General features: G+C 39.3%; 1 protein-coding gene across 5 annotated transcripts; it reads right to left on the bottom strand.

The window, feature by feature from the left end:
- Positions 1 to 14,238: 14,238 nt before the first annotated feature.
- On the bottom strand, positions 14,239 to 15,833 carry LOC105061030 (uncharacterized). 5 transcript variants are annotated; one of them, XM_073250860.1, is made up of 2 exons: positions 15,233 to 15,284; positions 14,239 to 15,142 (listed from the first exon to the last, which is right to left on the bottom strand). In XM_073250860.1, the coding sequence occupies exon 2, from the start codon at positions 15,111 to 15,113 to the stop codon at positions 14,451 to 14,453; it is 663 nt and encodes a 220-aa protein (XP_073106961.1). In that variant the 5' UTR covers positions 15,114 to 15,142; positions 15,233 to 15,284; the 3' UTR covers positions 14,239 to 14,450. The 5 variants fall into 5 exon arrangements, with proteins under 5 accessions (XP_073106961.1, XP_010943248.1, XP_010943251.1 ...); XM_010944946.4 differs by lacking the exon at positions 15,233 to 15,284 and adding an exon at positions 15,332 to 15,833 and having other exon boundaries at positions 14,240 to 15,153; XM_010944949.4 differs by lacking the exon at positions 15,233 to 15,284 and adding an exon at positions 15,332 to 15,832 and having other exon boundaries at positions 14,240 to 15,142.
- Between the last annotated feature and the right edge of the window lie 270 nt (positions 15,834 to 16,103).

Raw genomic sequence — 16,103 nt, forward strand, 5'->3', positions numbered from 1 at the left:
GAAAGTTTGAAAAATATATGAGAAAGATCGAAAAACTTAAACCGAAAGTGGTTTAGTGGTTAAATAAAATTTTTTTAGATAAATGGACTTAAGCACATAATGATGATCGACGATATGGAACAATGACTACTAATTTGTTGGAGTGTTTCAATGGAGTGCTTAAAAATGCTCGTTTTCTATCAATAATTGCATTGGCACAATTGACATTCTTTCATCTTATATCATATTTTGATGGTCGCCGTGCTCTGATAGTTGATGCATTAGAAAGAGGTGAAAGATTTACTCCATTTGTTACGGGAGTTACGGGTCGCGTAATCGCCAACCAATCCAAAGTTATGTCACACAGTATTATAAGCTTTGATAGGGCTAGCGGCGTATTCCAAGTGCAGACGGTGTCGCGTGGGACTTATATGAACAAAAACAACAATATGCAGGTGATCAGTATTGCTCATATTTATTAAATTTTGATTTAGTTATATCTAACAATTACATAGTTAATATTTTTATGATATATGGTGCAGATAGTGAGACTTTCGGAGCGTACATACACATGTCAGAAATGACAATGCTACCATTTATCTTGTTCATATGTTATGGCTACCTAGGCTTATATTGCAATAGATTTTTGACAATATGTTGACCGATGGTACACCCTAAATGATTACCATCATAGTTACACTCATCCATTTCATCCCATACCACATCATGAATATTGGTCACAAAGCCACAATGAGTGTATCATCATATCACTGCAAGAACAGTTACGATAGAAGGATAGACTATACTTCTCGAGACTACGAAATGAAATAAATTGAAGGGAATCCGGCAACCAACTTGCATGTCAAGTCTGTGGAGAGACAGACCATGACAGATGGACATGTCCAAGAATAAGAAATTGAGAATGATACCTATCCCGAAACAATATAATTTTAATATTATATCAAGTAAAACTGTACTAAAACTATTTCTTTAAGATAGGCACTTAAATACCAGACATAGATATGTTATATTATGTTGAGTTGTAATGAAAGTATTTCTTGTTTGATAAGCACTACATTGCAATGCAACCAATTAAAATTATTAAAATAAATTTATTTATAAAACATTTGTACTAATTATTGTTCAATTCTTGTAGTAGATCATATACATGGATCCAGGGCCAGTAGATGATTCTGTATTATATGACCAGACTACTCATCGATCATCGACAATATGGGATGGTAAGGTACGTATTTATATCATTAATATTTTCTTAAAAAAGTTTATTATATTCCATTAATTTTCATACATCATTTTTTACTTATTATTGTGAGGAGCTGAGGTTTCTCAACTGTCGTTGGAGGGAGCTAGCATTGTGTAGGTCGATGTAATTGGATGGATGCATTGTGCTATATCTACGCCAGATTGGATTTTATGGATTAAATCGAATCGGTTCATACAACTTGATTGGCACTGGATCACAGCATTGGTAAAAAGGTGGCGGCCAGAGACTCATGCATTTCATCTATCTCAGAGGGATGCATCATCACATCGCAGGATGTCTTTATCCAGCTCGGATTGTCTATGGATGGACTACCGTTGATACGCAATATATGACAAGATTGGCACCAGGTTTGTTTAGATTTATTAGGTGTTGTCCCACCTCCGGGTAGACTCTAGGGGTCGCGGCTTAGTATGATCTTGTTAGGAGAACAGTTTACTGAGTTATCCTTCAATGTCGATGAGTTTGCGATACAGTGTTATGCTAGGACATATATTCTGCAGCTCATAGATGGGTGTCTGTTCGGAGATAAATTTAATAATTTGGTACATATTATGTTTTTATCTTTACTTAAGAACTTTGAGACTGCGAGACACTATAGTTGGGGCAGTGCCGGCCTTGCATGGTTGTATAGAAAGATATGTAGGGCCAGTCGAAAAGATGCACATGAAATAGCCAGACCCCTGATATTATTGCAGTTATGGGCATGGGATAGGTTTTCTTTTATAGCATCACAGAGATTAGGTCGGTCTATTGTAGATCTTATTATGGATCTAGCTGATGGTGGTGTACTACCAACTAGCCCATTAGGTATGAGGTAAGCAGTAAAATTCTTTATGAACCGCGAGTGGTGCAGAACCACGTGCATCATCTGTGGTGATTGGTTCACGTGCGGAGTCGGAAGAAATTTTTTTTTTTTTTCATGCGCCGTGCCCCAGTCCCGTGCGTGTGCCAATCACTATGGGTGGTGTCCATGTTCTGCACTGCCCATGATGTACAAAAAAAATTCTCGATATAAGTAATAAGATTAAACAATCTTCATGAGTATATATAAATCGTGTCCAACGGACGTATATTATTATATTTACACATGAAGAGAATTTTTTTTTTAGATCTGGGATGTGTAGCTCAACCCATTGTGGCCCAACTAGTGTTAGGCTGAGAACCACCCAACCCCAAGGGAGCAAGTACAAGGTGGACCAAAAGTGATTCTGAAACTGGTCCCGCCGCGTGGTAGCGCTAAGTTAAATCTACGCAATTACGAGCAAAACCTAGATTCTCAATCCCTCATACGTGATTTGCCAAGCATACATGCATCACGCAACCAAGCCTGATTGGGCTCAAGAAAAGGTGGCCAAATTCCATTTCACTCGTATCATTCTGAACCAGCTAACTGGAGAAAGACATGCAATATCTAAATGAGAACGTAAACTTGGACTTTATCATGGCAGCATGTGATCATGCAAGGGACCACATGGGGCATTCATGCTTGCATCCAATCATAATCTGCTTGCTACGAGCATGTAGTGTTACAAAGGCTCCTAGGCTTCTAAAACAGTTGACATTGAAGACGATCAGTATGCCTGCATGTCACATAACCTTGTAAATGTTCATGGCAGCATGTGACCGGCCATGCTAGGATTTTTTTTTTGAAATAATGTATTTTAAAAAAAAAATTGAAAATACGGCGGCCAAAAAATTATTTACCAAACTACCGTGAATGAGCCGCGTCAGATAAATTCATAAGTTCAACCCACGAATTCACAGTCCATATGAAAAATTTATGAGTTGAACCCCCGAATTCATTGGCTACATGGCCTACATGCACATACCTTGATGCTCCACATGGCATTGGAGCACGAAATTAAAGTTTGAGTTTGTGTGTTGAAGATACGAAATCAGCCTAATTCTCATGCTTTCAACGCACGAATTCATTTTTTTTTTTTTTAAATCATGATCTGGGGTCACGTTCCCATCCTCCCTGGCCCCAACGCCAGTCCCCACCTCCCTGCCCTCTGACCGTATTGCTCCCCTCCCTCCGATAGAGGTGTCGGCTCGGATCGTGGCCGTCGGATCCCTCCCTTACCCTCCAGTGCTCCCCTCCCCTCTGACAAGTGTGGGCTTCTCTGGGCCCCTCCCCCTTCCACGGTCCCCCTGCCCGCCACCTCACTCCACCATTCCCCCCGGTCGCTGCCCCCCTCCATGGTCCTCCCCGCCTGCCACCCCCCTCCATGGTCCTCCCCGACTGCCAACCCCCTCCAACCGCCACCCCCCTCTAAGGTCCTCCCCACCCGCCACCCCCCTCCACGGTTCCCTCCTTCCCCTCCGGCTGTCGTTCATCCAGTGGTTGTGCCACCAAGACCCCCTCTCCCCTCGCCGGCTATACAGGTTTTTTTTTTATGTTATTGTTTAATTTTTTGAATTGTAAAAAAATAAAATAAATAATTATAAAATTTTTTTAAGTATGTAAAATTTTATAATATCATAATCTTTTGAATTATTATAAGTGAAAAAATAAAATTAATAATTATAAAATTTTTATAAGTATGTAAAATTTTATAATATTATAATTTTTTGAATTATCATAAGTAAAAAATAAAATTATTAATTATAATATTTTTAAAGTATGTAAAATTTTATAATATTATATTTTTTTGAATTGTTATAAGTGAAAAAAATAAAATTAGTAATTATAAATTTTTTTAAGTATTTAAAATTTTATAATATTGTAAAAAATTTGAATTGTTATAAGTGAAAATAAAATTAATAATTATAATTTTTTTAAGTATGTAAAATTTTATAATATTATAAAAAAATTATTGAGTTATATAATTTATTTAAGTGAATTATTATTAAATATTTTATTTTAATTACTGACTTTGAGCTATGTAGTTTACTTTATTTTGTATTTAATTGATAATTTTATGTAGAGTATGCTAAAATTATTGTATTTGTTATATATGTAGTGATGGAAGAAAATATCACGACCTTATGCTATATAAATGGTTCTATAATTTATGGACTAAATGGCATTGAATACGTTGGTCATCCTCATAAGGCAATTAGAATTAAACCTGGAATTAGATTTGAAGAGTTGGAGAATAAATTATGTAGAGTCTTTCATGTAGACAAAAATAAGAATAGACTCACGATAATATATAGATATCCACAGGTTGTACAGTCAATATTATTAAAATATGAACCTATTTCGATTATTGAAAATGAAGATATTAAAATAATTTTTTCAATGGCTAGTTTACACCCATGTTTATCGGGTGCAGAGTTGTATCTAGAAGTATAGCCTATTGAAGCTGAACAGAATGATTATGAAGTGGCCGATAGAGATATAAGAACAACTCAGGGTATTCAATAGATCGGTCCATCTAGAATAACTCGGGATACTGAACAGATCAGTCCATCTATAATAGTTCAGGGCACTGACCATGTACCAGGGACTCAAAGTTCCAGACATGCAGAGGATCAATTTTCTGTAGTAGATCCTGATGTGGTAAGTGTCACTATCAGAAAATCATCAATTTATATACCTGTCGATGATATAGTGCATATAGATAATCGGCTATTTGAGGAAGATGACATACGAAGTAGAGATGAGATGGACTTCTATCCTCAGAAAGCTGGTATTTCTACTAATATAGAGTGCGGACCTGTGGAAGAGCACTCAAGTTTAGGGATATTTGAAGCTCCTTCTGGAATATTTAGATCAATTGATTGGATGGCAGCTAATGTATCAAAATCTTCTGGATTGGAGGCACGGTGCATCAGCTGAAAAAAAGGTGCCGAGTTGTCAAAAGAACTTCATTTTGCAGATAAGACGGAACTGCAAACTACAGTAAAACAGTATCATATTGAGAGGCATTATGAATTTAGAGTTGTTGAGTCGGAGCCAAAGCTTTGAATGGTAAAATGCAAAAATAGATAATCAGAATGCAATTGGATTCTTCGAGCTGTTAAGCGATATGATTACTTTGAAATCACAACGTATATCGGTCCATATATATGTGTTTCGACTATGCTTTCTCAGAATCATTCTGGTCTTGATTTAAATTTTATTGTCAATAAAATTCGAGATGTTGTAAAAGAAATGCCCACAATTTCTATTGCTGGCATCGATGCAATTATTAAAAATAGAATCAACTATACGGTTAGTTATAGAAAATTATGGGAGGCAAAGCAAAAAGCAATGGCATTGATATATGGAGACTGGGATAAATGACCTATTGCCAAAATGGTTACGTGCTATACAGAAATTTAATCCCGGCTCTTGGGTGAAGTTCATCAGCACTTCCACCGGTTATCCTCCATTGGCTATATTTGATCATGCTTTTTGGGCATTTGCACCATCAATTGAAGACTTCAAACACTGTAAATCGATTATCAGTATCGATGCTACATTTATGTATGAAAAATATCGAGAGAAGCTGATGATTGCAGCAGTTGTTGATGGAAACAATCAAAATTTTCCACTTGCCTTTGCTATAGTGGACGAAGAGTCTACTGATACATGGGGCTGGTTCTTGGCTTGTCTTAGATGTTGTATTACATCATGTCGTGGTATATTATTTCAGATCAATATTCCGGTATATTGTCGGCTTTACAGAATGAACGTCTTGGCTAGCACCCTCCAGATGCACATCATGTTTATTGTTTGCGCCGCATAGCGAGTAACTTCAATACTCGATTCTGAGACTCCAGAGATTTAGTAAAAATAATCAGAATGCAAATATAACTTTGAAAGTTCAATAAATATTTGATGAAGATTGAAAAGGTGAATTCGGAAGCTATTCAATGGTTGAATGAAATTCTCGTAGAGAAATAGCCTTGTGCACATGATGGTGGTCGAAGATTTGGAATGATGACCACTAACTTATCTGAATGTTTTAATGGTGTACTGAAAAATACACACTTTCTATCAGTAACTTCATTGGTCCAACTAACATTTTTTCGACTTGCATCATATTTTGATGATCGACATGTCTGGACATATAGAGCATTAACTAGAGGTGAAAGATTTGTTCCATTTGCTAGAACTTGTGTGATTACCAACCAATCAAAAGCAACTTCTCATAATGTCACAAAGTTCGATGGAGCAAGTGGAGTATTTCAAGTCCAAACAGCATTCCGTGGACCGTATAACAATAAAGACAACAATACTCAGGTGATAGTAGATTTTAGTAGAATCAATATATTTAAGTTGTTATGTATTACAAATAAAAATTAATTTTTTGATCTAATAAGCTAATATGCTTGCAGATAGTATGATTACTGAGCGTATATGTATGTGTCAGAAATTACAGTGTTATCATTTATCATGTTCTCATGTGATGGCTGTCTGTGCACATGTGTCAATTAATTTTTGACGATATGTTGATCGGTGTTACATACTAGAGGAGTATTATCGTGGTTACAGCTATCAATTTCAACCCATTTCTCATGCAGATTATTGAGCACAACAAACAACTGATATCACCATTATACCACAGAAAAAACAATTGCGACCAAAGGGAAGACCACGATCTTCTAGACTAAGGAATAAAATGGATTGGACAGAAATCAGAAACAGAACTAGGTGCCGAAATTATAGCAAAGTTGGACATAGCAGATGGACATGTCCGAGAACCAGACAATGAACTTTTGTATTCTAACTTGTATTATTACCAAAAAAAAATTATGTTATTATCAATTGTAATGTGGTACTACTTTTATTCCGACTTGTTTCAAATATGTGTTTCTTTGATAGAATATCAAATATGTATTTATTTGATTCAATAATAAATTTTTTTTTTACAAATGTCTTCTATAGTATTGTGCACATGGAGCCAAGGTCAGTAGATCAGACGGTCTTATATGCTCAAACATCTCATCAGTCTTCCACCATTTGGGATGGACAGGTATGTATTTCGATCTTTCGCGTTCGTAAAGCGGTGGCGTCCAGAATCTTATACATTTCATCTGCCACCTGGTGAGTGCACTATCACACTGGAGGATGTCAATATTCAATTGGGTTTACCAATTGATGGTCTTCCAGTGATAGGTAGCACACGACAGGACTGGCGTCAGGTATGCTTTGATTTGCTAGGTGTTGTCCCATCTGCTGATAAACTCAAGGGTTACCAATTGAATCTTGCATGGTTGGGATAGCAGTTTTTCGAGCTACCACTAAATGCAAACATTTAGCCATACAGCGTTATGCTAGGGCATATATTCTGCAGCTAATTGGGAGTGTTTGTATGTAGATAAATCAAATAACATGATGCATATAATATTTTTGCCACAAATTGTCGATTTGAGGCTGCAGGACACTACAACTGGGGTAGTGCGGGCTTAGCATGGTTGTATAGAGAGCTTTATAGGGCAAGTAGGATAGACGCACATGATATTGCGAGACTTTTGATTTTACTCCAGGTATGAACCTGGGATAGGTTTCCATTTATAGCTCCTCATCGGTTACTTCAGCCTCCTATAGATCCTATTATGGATTTGGAAGGTGGAGATGCATTACCAGCTGGTCCTCTAGCCATGAGGTATATAATTGTATGTGCCATTATAATCTTCAAACTTTAAATTTTTATATTTGAAATACACTTATATGTACCATTATAATTTCATTATGTAGGTGAAGAGATACTTTTGAGGTGACGGAGGTTTCTACCCATATTTTACTGAGTTATCAGCTTCATCTTGATCGTCTCGGATTTGAGCAGGTATAAACATAACCGATTTATATTATTTAGATAATCTCTTGGAACGACAATGTTCATACTACTTATACTTAATTCTGTGGATGAAAAGATCATATGGCGGCCATATACTCCTCTGGTCCTAGCTGGTCTACCAAATTTTTGTTTTAGTGGACAGCATATATGGTGGTGTCGGATGACACTTCTATGCTTTTTTATTGTCAAGTGGCACTATCCGAATAGAGTGATGTGCCAGTTCAGATTACGACAGAGTATTCTGGAGGTTTGTTATATGGATTCCAAACTTCATCATATCGACCTTCGAGGGCGCACCGATCATGATTGGAGAAGAATTCATCAGCAGTGGGTTGCAATATGGCAGAGTCGGCAGGATTATATTATAGACGGTCCAATGACCGACAGTATGATGGACTATTATGATGACTATATGGAGTGGTATCATCACATTACGCATCGATTCATTTATCGTGGTGGAGCGATGATTGACTATCTGGTCAAGTTTCATATTTTATCTGTAATTTTCTATGACTAACACATGCTTATTTGCCTACTGCTGAGTATGTTGTTTGTGTCAGAGTGACAGTCTGACAAGGATTCATCGTTCGGCTCATCCAGACTCGTTAGCCACATCCAGACAGCTCATCCAGGATATTTGTACTTCAGGCCTCCATGCCGTCTGACAGCATGCTCGTATCTCCACCGATATCCACGATCATGACCATGGCACTATAGAGTCCACTCCTTCACCTTTCATCATCCCTCATCATCAGGAGCACTTGCATTGCATAGAGGAGGTACCAGACGATATTGTTCATCATCATTTTTTATTCCAGATCTTTCATCATTCAGTTCATATATGCCTTCGTCCGTGTATATGCATGATGATATGACCCAGTTTCAGTCCACAGAGTAGACTATAGTACATTTTAAGTATGCAGCGATCGAGTATGAGGGATCGAGTGAGGGTTCGATGGAGTATCGTACGGAGTCGCATGAGAGACCGACTCAGGGTTCGAGCGAGCATCATACCGAGGAGCACGACGGTCCGATCGAAGATCCAGACGAGCATTGTACTGAAAGATCGAGTGAGACTCCACATATGGATCGTCTAGTGCAACTTGCAAGGAAGAAGTGAAGACCATCTTGTGGAATATGATGTATATATTTTTATTTTTTCATGTTTGTAGGACATATGGATATGAAAGTCATGGGATATTTTATTATATTACATCGAAGTAATGAAAATCTTTCATTACATTAAAATTCTGCATCAATGAGTGTATTAGATTTTTAAAGTGCATGTCATTTTAATCAGACCATCAACTTACAACTAAAAAAATTATGCTCTTAATAATTTAATAAAAAAATTAAAAAAATATCAAATATTGAACTGTGACACGCAAGCCGTGCCGAACCAATCGATCACCTAAGAAATCCGATCGACTGCTGCAAACCAAGTCGATCGATCAAGTCCGGAACCACAAGTCGGTCAACGACGTGGCATGCAAGCCGTGCCAAACCGGTCGACCATTTGAAAAATTTGATCGACCGCTGCAAACTAGGTGATGGTCGAGTTCGGAACCGTAGGCCGATCGATGACATGGAATGCAAGCCGTGCTGAATCAAGCCGATCGATCGAGTCCGAAACCTCAGGCCGGTCGACCACGTGGCATGCAAGTCATGCCGAACCGATCGATTGTCGGAGAATTTCGATTGATCGTTGCAAATCGAGCCGACCGATCGAGTCTGGATCCTCAGGCCGGTCGACCATGTGGCACCAAGCCATGTCGAACTGATCGACCAGCTAAGAATTTCGATCGATCGCTGCAAATCAAGCCGATCGATCGAGTTCAGATTCTCAGGCCGATCAACCACGTGGCACCAAGTCGTGCCGAACCGATCAATCGATCACTACAAATCAAGTACGGATCCTCAAGCCGATCGCCCACATGGCACGCAAGCCGTGCCGAACCGATCAACCGACTGAGAATTTCAGTCGACCACTACAAACCGAGCCGACCGGTTGACTTCGGATCCTCAAGCCGATCGACCACGTGGCACGCAAGCCATGCTGAACTGATCGACCGTCTGAGAATTTTGATCGATCGCTGCTCATCGAGCCAACCGATCGACCCCAAAATGTTAGGCCGGTCGACCAAGAGACCACTTCCCTTTGCTTGCAGTCGACCGGCCTAACATCCCAGGGTCGATCGATTGACTCGATGGGCCGCAATCGATTGAAATTCTCAGGCGATCGATCGGTTCGGCATGGCTTGCGTGCCACATGGTCGACCGGCCTGAGATTTCGAACTCGATCGATCGGCTCGATTTGCAGCTGTTGACCAAATTTCTCAGTCGGTCGACCAATTTGGCACAGCTTGCGTGCCATGTGATCGACCGACTTGAGGTTCCAAACTCGATCAGTCAGCTCGATTTGTAGCGGTGGATCAGATTTCTCAATGATCAACCAGTTCAGCACGGCTTGCATGCCATGTGGTTGACTATCCTGAGATTCCGAACTCGATCGGTCAGTTCAGTTTGTAGTGATTGACCGAAATTCTCAGATGGCTTGCGTGCCACAATTCAATTTTTTCTAATTTGTTAATTTTTTGTTAAAATTGTAAATTTTTAACCAATTTTCAATATATTTCTTAAATTATAAATTTTTTTCTTAATTTTTTTATAATTATTCATTAGACACTAATTATTGATTAATCACTTTGCTGATAAAATCATATCTTAAATTTTGCATAATTTTGGCCAGGTTACAAGATTTGTCATCTAAAATGATAGCAACAAAAGAAAAGTATATATGCTTACATCAAATCGAAGTACATTTATTTAAACATAAATAAAGAAGATGACAGATCTTCGGGTCAAGCCTCACGTACTGCTGCTAATCGTTGAAGTTTAATCATCCGAAGTAGGATCTTGTGGTGGTGGAGAAAATTGACGATAAAAATGCTATACGAACTAATCAAACCATTCAAAACCCTCATCCAATTGGACACCCATCTGTGCAAATCCCTCATCCAGCCGAGAATCCATATATGCAAATCTCTCGCTAACAGATATCTCCAATGCATCTATGCGAGCAGATAATGCATGCTGATCGGATGACTGCTGATCGGACTGTGTAGCATTTGTGGGCTGTTCTCTGTCGGTAGGCTGATCACCTCCTTCACCGCCATGTTCTTCTTCATCTACTGTAGACGTATGCATCCAAACCCCATCATGAAATGTATACCCCATACGTCTCAGAGATACATGATTGTAAATATCACTATGTTTAACCTTGACAACTTCATCATCAGCCATGATGTAGACATCAAATGCCTCGAGTATAGCAATCAGAACAGCTCCATATGGCAAGATGGTTTTTGAACTTTGAAAATATTCATTCATATAAAACATCATTAAATAGGGCAAATTAACCCTATCACCTGAAAGAACCATTTTAAGGAGATAAACATCTAAATATGATACATATTCTCTATGACCTCCTCTAGACAGAAAATTAAACGTAAAAATATGATAGATTAATCTAGTTTCAAGTGGTAATAGATTTGCATCAGGTTTAGCGGTCGCACTTATATGGTCGTCAAAAATAGTTCTAACACTGGAAGTATAGTCTAATACTGGATGATTCTAAATAGTACTACTATTGAAAAATCTATCGCTATCTGATGGAATATCTAAAATTTGACCTAAAACTTCACAGTCAAATTCGATCAATTGTCCTTTAACATACGATGAAATGGAACAAGACTTACTATTAAAACTAAAATTATTATAAAAATAGTGAACCAGAGTAGGATACGTTAGCTTGTTGAGCGTAATCATAGATAGCCAATCCATCATTTCAAATAAAAATTTAATACGAAAATTACTAAAACTATTTAAATCAACTATTCTACCTCCTACAATTTTTCTTTCAGAAAAGTTTGATTGAAATTTTTTACTACACTCACTATCTAGAAACAAGGACTCTTCATACCTATGAGATAGTTGCTTTCCTTTCTCTACTCGAGCCCTCTTTCTTTTTGATAAAACTTTTTTTTTTTTGAAAGCCATAATTGATTTTAAAAAGGGGATCAGAATTTATTGACAAATGCAAGAAAATTTCTAAAAATCTCAATAAGGAGTAGGAAGGATGAGGAGTGGATTTTAAGATAGGAGGGTGGGGTGTGGATTTAAAGGGTATGAATTTGTGGGTTAAACCCACGAATTCAAGAGTACTTCATACAACGGGCAAAAAATTTGAATGAATTTATGGGTTCTCACGAATTCATGTAACGGATGAAAATTTTGAATGAATTTGTGGGTTGAACCCATGAATTCTTGAATTCGTGGGTTCAACCTACGAATTGATTGGAAATTCGAAACCAATTCGTGGGTTGAACCCACGAAAGCTTGAATTCATGGGTTCAACCCATGAATTTTACTTAAATTTTTTTTAAAAAAAATTATTGATAATGAATTCGTCGGTTCAAGCCACGAATTCATTTGGTTAATTCGTGCAATGCTGGATCACAGAATTCATGGGTTCAACCTATAAATTATCTATGTTGAACCCATGAATTTATCCTACGTGCCCCATCAATGGTAGTTTGGTTAATAATTTTTGAATCACGATATTTTTAAAATTTTTTATTAAAAATATATTATTCAAAAAAAAAATCCGCCGCGCTAGGTACACGTAGACCATGCATGTAGCGCTTGCAGCTGATCATCTGAAGGTTGTCAGGCTACGAACACTAAGGGCACGGTCTACCGGATTAAATGCGTTATGCTTTTAAGCCACCGCTTTGTCTAGTCTCATGGATGAGACCTCTAATTACAAATTTGTAGAGATTGTCGTTCAACAAAATTGAGACATTTGTAGGTCTAATAATGATAGGAAGCCAAACCTTTAGCCAGCACATTACATCCAATCCTAGAATTCGTATAGGTACAGAGTGGCTTGAAGCTAGAGTGCTATGCAGTAGTTTATTCAAATCTATCTAGGAAAATTAAATGGATCCCCAAAAAAAAATAAAAGTTGCAACATATCATGAAAATGGAGAATAGTTGAGGATCAGGCAACATAACATGCCCGCAATTGCTGCAATTCCAAGACATTGGTGGTATAAAAACTGCTCCCTCTCTCTCTCTCTCTCTCTAGCACACCCGTGACTTTGAGACTAAAATGACAGCAGCAACACCCATCATCATTTTTGGACAATGTATATATCGATGTACCTTACCTTTATTTCTGACTTGGAGTTTCTAAGTTTTCTGGAGAACTATGGAGTCAATGATGCATTCTATTGATTGTAAATAGTATACTTTTGTTCTCAAAAAAATCTCTGGATTTTCCTTATTTATTATTGATTTTGCTTGCATCTTGTCCCTCTTCATTCTTCTTTGCTCCCACTAGAGATTTTAAGTACTTAATTGTAAGATATTTAACTAAATCCATCTGATCAATCTGACCATTCGATTTTGTTAGAAAAGAATATTTTTTTATCAAGTAGCTATTGTAAAAAATGGGGCCTAAGCAATGTATCTCTAGGCTTCTCTTGATCTCATTTTAGATTTGAAATATACACTGGCTACTTCATAAATCGGGCTACATTCAGTAAAATGAGAGCACTTTTTTTCTTTCTAATGAAATAGCGGGAAAGCCATCTCTCTTTACGTTACGATGATGATATCTTTACAAGGCCATTGGAAGAAATCCTCAAACGTCTACTTCTTGTAAGCAATATTTGACAATATCTTGTGAGTAATACTTAATTATTATTACAGAGCATTTGATTCTACCCCTTATAAGCAGTTTTTAATTAAGAACACCTTGTGGGTAATCTTATTCTTTTGGGTAAAGCATGCAGGTAATATTTTAAAAAGACAAAATTACATAAGACAGGTTCGGATTGTATCATCCACGCGAAAGAATGATTTACTACTGGATAGTCTAATATCCGCTTTTGATCTATGATGGAAAACCTACGGTCTAATATCCGCTTTTGATCTATGATGGAAAACCTACAATCCGATCCCTGTATGTTATACATCCATATACTAATAATCTATTAATAATTAAACTGGATGTTGTGGACTCCGTTAAATTGTAGATCCTCCTCGTACACATGAAAACCGTAAGCATCCATAAATATAGCAGAGTTCCCGATGGTAGAACGGCCAGCAAAGACGTAAATGAGCCCTCGGAATACCCCTACCCCTCATTGAAAACGAAGTAAAGAGCAAGAAAACAAAGGAGAACACTTCGCACCGTTCGATGAATCATAAATAGCTTCGACTTTAATACAACTGGTGACTGATGGTGATATGCCATTAGTCTCGATTTTTTTAAAAAAAATAAATTAATAGCTTCGACTTCAATGCAAAAAAAAAAAAAAAAAGTACGCAGGATAGAGCGGGCAGCACCACGAAGCTAGTAGCCAAAAGTTAAAGCACGGAACGATCCATCAGTAGATGTCGAGCGTCTCAAGGATCAACTGGTTGCAAAGCGGGCACGATCCCCGGGTGATCCACAGCTCCCGCGCGCACACCCTGCAGAAGGTGTGCCCGCACGGGATGAACGCCGCCCCCTTCCGCCTCCCCATACACACGCAGCACCCCCACCACTCCCTCCCTTCCTCCTCCTCCTCCTCCTCCTCCTCTCTCTTCTTCTCCTCCTCCCCTTCCTTCATCAGCCTCATCAGCGACAACCCCTCCGAGAACGGCGTCATCGTCATGTCCCTCTCCGCCGCCCTCAGCTGCCGCTCCGCCGCCAGCGCCATCGCCAGGTTCATCTCATCCTCCTCCTCCTCGTCGATCGCCGACACCGCATCCCCCGCCGGCGCCTGGTCCAGGATGCACCCGAAGTCCTGATCGCTCTCCCTCCGGTACCGCGCCGCCGCAGCCGCCTCCCGCCAGTACCTCGGCCCCCCTCTCTCCGCTGCGGCGGCGGAGGCGGCGTCCTCTTGGGATGAGGCGGTGGAGGCATCGTAGGGGGAGCGGGAACGGCTGTGGGCGGCGCGGGAGCGTGCCCAGGGGCTGCCGCACCAGGCGACACCCTTGAATCGCAGCCGGTCTTTGAACCTCCTCCACCGCTGCCGGGCCCCCATCCCTCGTTCTCCTCCTTCCATGCGCCGCTCTCCTTCTTATCCTTGATCGCCTGTAGCCTACCTAGATTAGGTAACGGCATAAACCAACCAGGAACGAAAAAAAGGTGATGCAGTTTTATTGGTTTTATTTATGAAACTACCTAACCATCTCCCCATGGGGGTTTAGGGTCTCAGAGCCAACGGAGCAAAACGAATTGGGAACTGGAAAACAATAATACAAGTGGAGTTACAATGGGTACCTTGTTGATGTTGATGTCGTTAGTGGGTTCTAGGAATGGGAAACCGGCCAAAATCTTCTGCTTCGCAGGAGAAGACGAGGACGGAGAACGGCATGTCGGTATCCAGTGGAGTCTTTGGTATTCTATTGCCGATTATTGGTTCTTCGAGTTGGAGGAGAGCCGAAACCAGGAGGACACGGTTAAAAAATAGCAGAAAACGTGGTGGTATAGGTAAGGAAGGGGGTGGTGCGGTTTCTTCTTCTTGGTTTGGAAACGAGGCATGGGTGGTGTGTGCTGGACGCCACGAGTTCAAAAAGATGTTTTTTAAATAAATAAAACCCGGCAGTTGGCGCGAGGATTGAGGCATTGCCACGTGGCCGCCAGCTGTAGTGGTGAGAGGCGTCCGAAAGCAAAGGTGCTCCACTTTCCCGCTAGCATCCCGTGAACATCGCCCGCTTTCGTCGCCAGTTGGTTTACCGTTCCACGTGGCAGGGGTGGGAGTATCGTCAGGTGCCACACCGGCACCAGGTAATGGAACGGGTAATGCAGACCGGCTTGAAGAAATTATTGCCTACAGTGCTTGTGACACGCATGACCGTATAAACCGCTTATCATAACCACTGATTTCTATAATAATGTATTAGGATGTATACTTGATAAAGGAGTTTATAGTAATCAGCGACTGTTAATGATTATTTATATAGCTATATGGTGCATATAGCTATATAAATAATTTTTTTATTATATTATTCACTTTTTATTTTTATTGAGGTTGTAAGGTTCTCCATCACCG

Source organism: Elaeis guineensis, chromosome 1, assembly GCF_000442705.2.
Source record: "Elaeis guineensis isolate ETL-2024a chromosome 1, EG11, whole genome shotgun sequence".
NCBI classification, from domain to species: Eukaryota; Viridiplantae; Streptophyta; class Magnoliopsida; order Arecales; family Arecaceae; genus Elaeis; species Elaeis guineensis.